Source organism: Ciona intestinalis, unplaced genomic scaffold, assembly GCF_000224145.3.
Source record: "Ciona intestinalis unplaced genomic scaffold, KH HT000103.2, whole genome shotgun sequence".
Classification (NCBI taxonomy): Eukaryota; Metazoa; Chordata; class Ascidiacea; order Phlebobranchia; family Cionidae; genus Ciona; species Ciona intestinalis.
Window position 1 is genome coordinate 62,173 of NW_004190425.2, and position 11,413 is coordinate 73,585.

An 11,413-nucleotide genomic window follows, 5' to 3' on the forward strand; every position below is an offset into this window, starting at 1 on the left:
GTTTCTTTCGGAGAAAACTCGGGCTTTGAAACCAGTTCGCACAGTTACTGTACAGTTAGGAATAGCAATTTTTAGTTGTCAGAATATTGTGATCTAACAATGCCAACAATGGCTGCACCATTATCGCCTGTTGCTGGTGGGTGTTGGATTTATAAAATCGTGCTTTCTGTTGCTTTAACTGTGTTGGTACTCCTTGTTTTTGCTGCATTGGTCGTTATTATCCGGTGGAGATTGCGTAAATCAAGGATCAATAGAAGGTGTCAAAAAGCGTCTGGAATGATTACTATTGGAAGAGCAAGAGATCGGCGCAATCCAGTTGGAGAAATTAAAGTAAGGTGTAGGTTTGTTCCAACACACAATTAAATGTCTCAGTTTAAAACACAATTTATGATTTGTAAACTATAATGCGCATGTACAAATATGCGCTTTGGTATATCTTATATATATATATCGATATCGCACCGATTGTTTGGCTTGCAAAATAACAAATGACACACAGTCATTGTGGATAAACAAAATATATATACTAGGGTGGGGGAAGATGGGACACCTTTCACACATAATATCTGAATTTCCTGATCGTGTTTTAAACAATTACTAACGGTCAATTGGAGTCGTAGGCATATAGTTTTATAATTTCTTGAATGTTCTTTGTTTACTACTAAACGGGGCGAGAAAATAGAGGTAAAAGGTGTCCCGTCTCCCCCCATCCTACTCTATGTATAAATTGATGTTGCAGGTTGTCTTATAATAAAATTAAACCGCTTCCGCTTAAGTTACTAATTAAATGGATATAGGTTACATCTGGAATGCTTAACAACAACAATCGACCGACACTAAACGCTATTCATGAAACGAATTCGTGTCCCGTGGTTATTCCAACCATTAACGTCATTGCCAACGATGACAAAACAGAGTCGATGACATCACAGGATATGACGTATGCCCATATACGCCGTAGTAAAGCGAGGGGTCAAAGTCGTTTAGCTTCTCCACTTTCGAGAGCATCAAAACCTTCGGGAGAATACGCAGACTTAATAGACACATTAGACCAAGGTATTTATGGTATGGTACGGTTGCGGGTAGGACACATTTTTATTCTATCTTCCCCTCTTATTTAGTAATAAAAAAAAGAATATTCCAAGAACTATAAATCGTATCCTCACGAATACCACAAACCGTTGTTATTTGTTTAAAACACGTTCAGGGTGTTTAGCTAATATGTGCTAAAGGTGTCCCGTTTTTGCCCACTCTACTATACTTTAAATGTGGTTTATAGTATCAAGGGTAGGGTGGGATATCGTTAGCTTGCACATAAAATCCCTTATTCCCTAATAGTGATTTTAACAATTAACAATGTTTTTTTATAGTCGTGGGAATACGGTTATATATTGATTTTAATGTATTTGTATACCATCAAACAGGAGGATAAAAAAAGCATGTATCATCTTACCCCAACCTACTATAATCCTGGTGTTAAGCATTTTAAATGAGCTAACACGTTAGTATTCGGTATGTGACAGAGTGTCTGGTGAATCAGCATGCATGAACATTATGCCCTGAGATACGCTATCATATAGTACCTGCCCTTATTATGTACAGAATCTATTTCTTCCAAACCAAAACCAAGTCCCGCTCTTGGTGCGAGTACACCTGTAGGGTTGGGGAATCCCGGGAAACGAAATCCCAACACTGAAGAGACTTACATAAGCCCAGGTGAAAATAACATTGATTAAACTATAAATTACATACATACATTCTTTACGTTGAATAAAAAGACTTATAGTATGATGGGGGAAGATGGGACACTTTGTCAGATAAGATTTTTTTTAATTTTCTTTTTACAGACCCTCATTTAATGATAATCATGAAAATAATGTTACAGAATTAATCGACAGTATATTGTTACGACTTTATAAAACGCCTGTCAGAGCTGATTACTGTTTTTAAATATTAAAACAAATATGTAAAATAGAAACAGTACATTTTAAACAAGTAAAAAAATGCGAAATAGTTAGGTGCTAATTTTGAATGTCGCAAAAATAATACTAAAGCCGATGAAATTTTATAGTTTGCAAGTGTAAACGTTTAAACTAGTTTAATAGCCTTATAAAACAACCTTGAATATTTCGTACAGTTTGATTTTGTCTCATAAAACTAGTTGTAGCTTTGTTAAAAAAGACTGAGATATATGTATAGGAAAAATAGGCTGGTGCTTAAGTGTCCCATCTTTCCCCGTTGTACTATATATAAGCTATCACATAATTTCACTTCTTTAATAGCATGTGTACTGTACAATTTTCAATGTATAGGCTAGCAGGGTATATATATATGTTTCCATCCAAACAATAATTTCTTGTTTTCAACAGTTCAATACAGAGTACCAAACCTCGTCGATTCTGCCGAAGTTTTTGACAACGATCGTGGATTTAGAAACCGACTCGGTAAGCCAGTTACATAATCTTTGCCCATTATGGATGTTTTTCCACCAATAAGGTACTGTGGGGTAAGACAAGATATATCGTTCATACACAATATTAAACATTTATGATCGTGTTTAAACTATTATAAACACCAACGACTGCTGAGGATACGGTTCTAAAACTATTTGAATTTTTATCGTTTACTAGCCAATGAAACGACGAGAAAATAGAAGAATAAAAACATTTATGCCATCTTATTTCAACCTATACTTCGTACAGCAAATGAACTCTGCGGTAACCCGTTCGACAGCACAATGTGCTGTTAATGCTATATCTGCTTATTTAAACATATATTTTACGCGCTCTTAGCTTTTAATTATATTTGGACTAATTAATAATTAATGTTTTTACTTGAGAAGTATTAGCTTTGACGTCTTTTTCCTGCCGATTATCTTTCTTCTCTGCTTGATTAATCGGATTTTCGTTACTGTATTAAAAAGTGTATCAAATTTATGATTTGTTATTTACTATTTTCCTAGCAAGCGCGTTCACCGCCATACCTCGTAGAATATCTTCAACATTCTCGGCCCTGGGTTCGAGTCTTCCCGTCGTCACTCCTTCAAATTCTCCTCGTCTCACGTCATCGGGAAATGACGCAATGTATCTTTCGTTTCATGACGGGTCAGGCTTGACACCTGGTAGTCGAACTGATGGAAAACAATAAACTTTATTATTTTTCTCTTAAACTACGTATATATATAATTTATGTTTCATTACCATTTGTTAAATTACATTTTGTGGTAAATATTGTCAATATAAAACTGAATGAAATAAATCAGATTTGAAAGCACTATAATAACTAGATGAAGTAAATTGAAGTGAAATTGTTAATGCGCTTTTTAAGATGTAGCAATTTGAATAACTACAATAATACAAAAGAACAGTGAGATATAAGACGGAAGCCTTTAAGATCATATTGCCCGACATTTCTAAATTTCAAATACAAGATAGAACTATTGTACCATTATTAGTAGACAAAGTCACAAAGAAATGTATTAGTAGTTGACAAATATTAAAATTTAGAGATATATTAGGATAGGAGAAGATGAGACAGTTTCTCTGTTGAGACTTTTCTAATTTTCTTTTTACGAACCCCCATTTGATGATAATCAAAAAAATAATGTCACAGAATTGTTTAACAGTATTATCATGACTCTATACAATGCGCATCAAAATTGCTTTGGTAAATATTAAAAAAAAGGTAAATAGAACAGAAAAAGAGCAGGGGTCAATATGACTTATTTTGGGATAAAAACAGCAACAGACATATTGTTTTAAAGTTATATATGTGAAGTTTACATGAAAACTACCACAATCGGTTAATTTCAGTAATAGGTTAACTACAACTTTCCGTATATTGTTAATATAAAAATATTTCAATTTGGTGTCCCATCTTTCCCAACATTATAGTTTTGTAGGTTTTTATTGTCTAACTTTAGAAGGTTTGCTTTTAATTTGATAATTTATTCAGGGCTTATTCAAATACAATACACTGATATAATAACAAGATAATAGACGGAAAATATATTCGAAATTTTTTTAATATTTTCGATTTAGGAAAATATATTTCAACACTTGCAGTCGAAGATAATTTGTAACAGTGATTTGTGCGAAAATAGTGCAGCAATACCCGATTTGTAGCAATAATGTAAATGTAAAAAGTGCAAGTAACTAAACTTCTAATAGATTCTGTCTCGAAAGTATCAGTATGTTATATTATAATAACCCCCGAGGCATAAATTATTGATTTAAAAGCAAACCTTAAAAAGTTTGGCCATAAAACTCTACAAAACTACAATCTGGGGGAGACAGGACAAAAAAATGAAATATTTTTTCTGTGCTTGTTTCTTTGTCACGTAAACTTTATATGAACGAACGATTGCGTGGCCGGATGATTATTTTATGTATGGCTGATAATTTGGACAGCCCATAAGTGATCACTGGGTTGGAGCAACTGCCGTTAAGTGTCTTACCCTAGGACATATGCGCCCACAATCATGGAAGCGACGAGCCTTAATATAATTTTAAAACGATATTCTATTTTTTTTTCAATAAAGTCATATTGACCCCTGCTTATTTGCAACTGTTTATATTTTTTTTTTTCACAAAACTAAAACTAGTTTTATGCGACAAAATCAAACTGTACGAAATTTCAGCCGATTGTATATAAATACGATACTGGATTGATAATTTAAAATCAAAAACTACTAAATTTCGGGATTTTGAATATGAATTTGGCGAACATTCAAAATGAACATCTTACTATTATGTTTTTTTTAGTCATTAAAAAAAACGTTGTATTCGTTTAACGCCGAATTTTGTAAAGTTTGGTAATACGAGTAAAAGACCGCATTTGTTTTCAAAAATGTTAATTTTGCTCGAATCATGTCAGCCGCTATATATGTATTCTGTTACTTGAGTAAAGTGTTTTGTGTGTTTTCTTTGGTCATAAATATTTTATTGAGTTATTCATTATTTATTAACAGTAAGCTCATCAACGCATGCAGAAAATACGAGTTAGCTTTCGAAGTCGGGTCGCCACATTAAGACCAGACTTTTAAAACCGCGACTGATCATGTGGTGTTAAGTGCCGTAAAGTAACACTGATTGAAATTTAGGAAGAGAAACGGATTTAGTGAGGGAGTACCGTATGTATTTTGTTGTATTCGATTTGGTGCACAATATGTTTACGCAATGTTATATTCTTGCTTTTGTTTGTATTCAGTGAAAGTAAGAAGCAATTTATTCGATTTGAGACAGAAACATGGAAAGGATTAGAAAAAGGCTCTTAAATTTGTGTGTTGTGCGCACTGTTTTATTCCTAATATTTCTTTATCGGCTAAATCGAACCTTATTTTACTGTGAGCAGAACCAAAAGCCGCTAACTTGATTTAGTGCATTTAGAAAACTCTTCATGGTAAAATAAAAAAAGCTAAAATAGCGGTTGGTATGGAAATAAGCGGCGATAAGGAGGTTTTATTCAGTGGATGGTCATCACTTCCATATGACGTCACAGATGCAACTACTTTTGTACTAAACATAAGTACAAGCCACACATGTGCTCAGGTTGTTTGTATTGTTTGAGTTCTGATTAAAGTTATTGAAAATTAAGCACACAGGTTTAGGTTTTCAATTAAAAATCTAGCTATAGAACGCGCTTGTTAATTAAACATACTTAAATTTCGGTATGTGAAAAATTTTACATTTCAAATGCTATAACCGACATAATCATATGAGCTTTACACTTTTTTAATTTAACTTCTGCATATATCCTTAGCCAGTGTGATATATGATATTCGTAACGTGTAATACTCGGTAAAAACTAAAATATTCTTATATTTTACCCCGACAGTTGTTGAATGTAACTTACTATACCCTCGCGTGACAGTCGTTATCACACGGTTTTAACACTTCTTGCCAGCTTACGAGTTACCATGTATGTTACTTTGTAGGTAATTTTTGGAGGGATTTTTTTATTTTTTTATGTATGCCTGATATTTGGACAACCCATTAAAGTTACCACTGCTGGGTTGAAGCAATTGCAGTTAAGTGTCTTACCCAAAGACACATATACAACCATTACCTACGGGTAAGATGCAGGCGCTTTAGCCACTTTGCCAAGGAGCCCTCATTTGTATGCTGATACTACAATGCTAAGAAAACAAAAACAATTTAACTTGTTTCAGTATAATTGCCTGTAAATTACCGTGAACACAATTAAGCAATCGTCTACCAACAAGCTGTTAAATATTTATATCCTCTGGCGCCACTAATTTGTAATAACCCTTTGTTATGTCACAGTGGACCAAACAACGTATTTTCATTGAATTATATCTTGGCCTAGCATTGTTGGCAAACATATTTGCTTGTTACGTCATAGCTACCACTGTGAGAAGAAGGGCAACTACATTTGTTACGTCATGCATCGTAATAGTGAACATATGTACTACAGCAATGGTAAACTTAAAACATCATTAATATTTTAGTAAAATAGCAAATGTTTGTTTGATAACTACACTAGTACCGTGTGTATGTAACATCTGTGCATAATTTCACGTCGTGTTCCAGACAATCCACTTGCTGTTCTTCCCTTTCGTTTTTACAGCATCACTTCCGAAAACTCAAGTTCCAAACAAATTTAATCTTCAACCTGTAAGTAAAATCAAGTAAATCACTTCACTTTGGAAATATCTCACTTTAGAAATACAGTACGTGACAACGCTGACTCAGCTCAGCTTGTAAAACACTTTTCACTATATTATGTATATATGTATTTTCACCATTATATTTTGTATATATTGGGGTTGAATAAAATCAACGTGACTAAAATAAGACATGTTTACATTGTTCTATATTGTCCCATTTAGTAGTAATGAAGGAATATTTTCGTATACATGGCAAAGAAACAATGTGTTGTTTTTTTTAACAAATCCCATCATACGACCGTAGTTTTTTTGTTTACCTGCATCTTGGTTAAATTAAATTGATATGTTTTTATGGCTGTATTAAAAAATAAAAAATACTGTCTTAGATCGTTGAAGATGATTTTGGATGTTGTTATCAAACTGGAGGAACATCGTGTCGCATCTCTGGTTTGCTACTGGGACTTTTTATCTATCTTCCTCTTGTTACAGTTACTGTGGCAACCATAGAGAGAACAATTGCGACGTTTGGTTGGCAGATGTATCAGTTTAGGTCACAGAAATAAAAAAAGAGTAGAACGCGCAACTTCCCAAATCCGTGATATATTCTTTTTTCTATTCACGTGACCGCCAACTCCGTCCCCATTTCGCTTGGTCTCCATTGTAAAAGATAGGCGCACAGTGATTTTAGGAGGTTTTAGGTGTTTATTTTAAAAACTACACTAACTATTCCAGTTTATTAGGCCAGTTTAGTTTTTGGTAGGTTAACACTTACACTTTAGCGCTTGCTTGGGAAAATTAATTATTTTATAAATTTAATTAAAAACGTTCAAACAAACGGTTTATTAGAAATATGTATATGTCTGGAAATATTTATTTTTCCCTATAAACTTAAATTAAGTCAAAAAACGAAGAAAAACTACATAAAACGCCCTGGCTTCCATTGACTACTATAGTAACCGGGAGCGAGTCGTGAAAAAGAGAGGGTGTATCACCTCTCTCCTTTGCCGATATTAGAGATGCGCGTTCTATTCTTTATTATTTCTGTGGTTTAGGTTAGATTGTTACTACTCGCGCGTTTAATATGGGGTTGTAAAATTTGAAACCTAAATGTTTTACATAAATACTTAGTTAATGTTTATTCTTAAATTTATCTACAATTGTTATTTTTTAGGAAACGGTATAGGTTTTTAGGTAACTTTTTTTAGAAATTTATAATTAAAAAATAGTAGTAATAGTTTCTATATGTTTGATTGTACTACTAAACTTTGGTAAACGCGTGTGGGGGCTACGGTGATATGAGTTTGTAAATATTCTTTGTTTAGTGCAAAATGAGAAAATAAAAGAGAATAAAACCACGACCCGTCTTGGCCCACACTAGTATATATTCAAAAAGCTAAATAAATAATACTTTATGTTTTTTATTCCGTCTAATTGCATTCATATATAGATCTCACACTGTGTCTGGCATCATGCTTACCCTCTTTATAAGCACAACTTTTGCCGTCATCCTCTCATTCACGTTACCAGCGCTTGGTATTGGAACACATTATGTTTACAAGGAGTTCTTCAAAGTTTGTTGGATATCACACACGATACAGACGTCCACCATCAAAGGCTTGGTTTACTTAGTAAGATGTATAAGTTTTGATTATCTGTTAACGTCCCATTTTGTGATAAACAAAAATATTTACAGAATTATATAACCGTAGCCCCTTGACCCTAAAAGGGCGTTAATTGTTTAAAAAAACTCATTTATTTTTGCTTAAATATTAATTTCCCTGCGTATCAAATTCTCCTAAATTAAAATAAACAAAAAAAGAAACCGAATTTGCTTACAAACTGTAAGCCGTTATGTTTTCTTCATTAAACAGACAGCTGGCATTGGTACATTGCTCATATGCATTATGCTGGTGACGACATTTCTTATGTTTCGGGCGCAAATTGCTCCGAAGTTCAGGTACGAGGAGGGTCGTGGTAGTCACTGCTCCTTGTTATTCGGTGAATTCATGATCGTAAAGTCAAAAACGTGGTTGACTTACAGCATACTTTTCATTTCAATTGCTGTGGTTACGATCGTCATCTATTTGCCACTTACAGTAAGATTCCAAGTATTCTAAAATGTGTCAATCAACTATAATAAATCGGCAAACAACTTACGTGAAAAAATTTGAAACATTGTTTCGACTTGTTTTGGTTAACATAGACTATATCAATGGGATACCAACCATACACATTAAAATGTAACTTTATTCGAAACATTGCATTTGGTCAAGATATAACTTGGTTGTTAGCAAGCGAATGTAACAACAGACCGTCTACCAACACATTAAACAAGACCTATACTGTAGAGTTCGTCATATCGTCTATATACCTGTTGTAAAAATTAAAACCAGTATATACACACTTGCGTTATTTTGTATTAACAGGTGGGATACCTGTTGAGATACAGTGTGTTTGCCGGTGGTACAAATCAATGGTTTGATGTCATGACGAACGTGGTGCTGTTGATTATTCCTATGGCGAAACCGTTTCTTATTTTAATCGTTCATAAACCCCACCGTAAGAGGGCGGCAGAGATTTTTCGATATTGCAATGCAGAACAGAAGAGCAGCAGGTGAATGAGTTTTCGTGAGTGATGGGGTAATACAACTTTTATAAACATGCCCGAGCATTGTAGGGTGACATTATTTCTCTGTAATGTGCATTATAAGACAAGTTGTTGTTATTTCAAACTTTAACTATACAACTCATATTCTCTTTGCCTATAAGGCTTCATCAAAATGAGCACATTTTAATCACTACAGTTTATTTTAGAGAAATATATTAGCACCAAAACAAGTGTTGAAATATGACCAACATAAAAAGTTGTAAAAAGTAAAACTTTTTTTACGATGTTTATTTCTGTATCTCCTATCTTTCTATAGAATCTCTCCGCTTAAAAGTTCCAGTGTTGTAAGTAGCCCAGAACCAAGTTTCTCAAGGTTCGAAAACTCTATAAGAAACGAAAGCTTTCTTGTTGAAAACTACGCGGGACCGCTCAGAGAACCAACTCGTGCTGACGCAATTCGTTTCGGGACTGGGCAGAATGCTGTGCGGAGATCCAATGATCAATTTTCCGCCATGGACCGTAGGGAAACCCGATCTCAGTGGCGAGACCGGAACTATCGCGAAAGATACCCAGTGTATCGAGAGGCACCTGTTCATCGGGTTAACCCGCTGTATAGTTATAACCAAGAATGCGAAACTAGACTTAAAGAGCCGAAGGTTTCCGATCGTTTCCGAAATCATCCAAACGAGCATAAAACTCGACCGAAAGACCCATACCAACAAGCCCCGGATAGACAACAGCGGTTACAAAACGATCTTTCTCTTACAAGAATACTGTTACGCCACGCACAAAACTTTAAACTTTCACCAAGACAGCCACGGAATACACGCGTCAAAGCGCACCGAAAGCGATATGATTCAAATCTCCCAGTGGTTCGACAGCGCATATCAGACCGAAGAAACGTCACTTTTTCAACTCATGCTGAAGACCGATACAGCGACTCTGCTTCTACCCCAGTGTCCAAAGTGAAGCGAAGTCAATCTAACAGAAACCCAACAGAGCCATCGTATTCAGACCACACATCCGATCGCCCGAACTTTCGAGACAAACAGCGTGTATGGAGATTGGATCGCGACGAATTTTCGCAGAGATCAGAACAAAACAGAGGACTTTACTCCGTACCTTACTATCTCCCCGAAGTAACTGACACGCCAACAGGTTCATAGAAAAGTATTATGGTTATTGCATATATTGAAGGGCTAAATTTATTGAAAGTATGGTACTGTGGCTTAAGATGGAATAGTTAACACCTAAACCCGATGTTTCTTGATCGTGTTTTAAACAAAACAACGATTTTTAGAGTCGCGGTGCCACGGTTACATACTTCTGAAAATATTCTTTGTTTACTACCTAATAAGAAAAGATATTAAAAACATGACAAGTCTTATTCGTTATATATATTAGAGAACCTAAAGTTGAAGGATTGCGAACTTGAAAAAAATATATTCGAATATATATATAAAGGGAAATTAGTTTCAATGTACTGTAATATAGCACATTCTATATCAATGAATGACAATTATACTAAATTGTATAGAATCCTAAAGTGCAGCATCGTTTTTGAATGCACAATTCCCTGGCCACGAATATGTGACAATAATGTGGTAATATTTAAAATACCTTTTACCACAGGCGATGTACCCACTGATGAGAGCGGTACGTCACCACCAACGTATTATGACAAAACAAGACCGTTGCCACGTGACGACCGACGAAAATATCACTTCACAGAAGATCGCGGGATGAGGTTTCCAAGAAGTTAAGCGGGTCATACGTAGTTAGATACAAGTACACACAACGAGAAATACATGTTGGTGTGATACACAAAGTGCTAGTTTTAACAATGTAGGTGTCATTGTACTTCAATGATCTATGACAACCTACAGCAAGGTTCAAGTTCAATCTACTTCTCTGTCATCTCCTATTCACCCGCCAAGTAGAACACTTGAATTCGATTACGGTTGCGATAGCTAGTACTGCACAACGTTATATAACTAAACATGCAATAGCAGCGCTGTGATCTGGTGTGTTACTAAAGTGTTACCTGTAAATAACAATGTGTTCTGTGCGTATTTTTTGTTCGATTTAACAAGTACCATTTCTCAATTTAAATCTGACAATACAAAAACGTGTTTGGTATTAGAGATATATAGCTTAAGTAGTCGACTATATATAAC

At 34.7% G+C, this 11,413-nt stretch overlaps 2 protein-coding genes across 4 annotated transcripts; both read left to right on the top strand.

Moving 5' to 3' along the window:
* Window positions 1-10: 10 nt before the first annotated feature.
* Window positions 11-3,282, top strand: LOC100186634. Of its 3 annotated transcripts, none has more exons than XM_002130723.5 (5): window positions 11-330; window positions 798-1,056; window positions 1,603-1,716; window positions 2,370-2,444; window positions 2,963-3,278. In XM_002130723.5, exons 1-5 carry the CDS (start codon window positions 100-102, stop codon window positions 3,145-3,147), a joined length of 864 nt encoding a protein of 287 aa, XP_002130759.1. In that variant the 5' UTR covers window positions 11-99; the 3' UTR covers window positions 3,148-3,278. The 3 variants fall into 3 exon arrangements, with proteins under 3 accessions (XP_002130759.1, XP_002130778.1, XP_026694475.1); XM_002130742.4 differs by having other exon boundaries at window positions 51-330; window positions 2,631-3,282; XM_026838674.1 differs by having other exon boundaries at window positions 51-330; window positions 2,991-3,282.
* Window positions 3,283-5,344: 2,062 nt separating this feature from the next.
* Window positions 5,345-11,380, top strand: LOC100175565. Its single transcript, XM_018815791.2, has 9 exons — window positions 5,345-5,549; window positions 6,285-6,440; window positions 6,552-6,635; window positions 7,015-7,178; window positions 8,076-8,256; window positions 8,500-8,724; window positions 9,055-9,242; window positions 9,553-10,394; window positions 10,869-11,380. The coding sequence occupies exons 1-9, from the start codon at window positions 5,433-5,435 to the stop codon at window positions 10,997-10,999; spliced, it is 2,088 nt and encodes a 695-aa protein (XP_018671336.2). The 5' UTR covers window positions 5,345-5,432; the 3' UTR covers window positions 11,000-11,380.
* The last annotated feature ends 33 nt before the right edge of the window (window positions 11,381-11,413 follow it).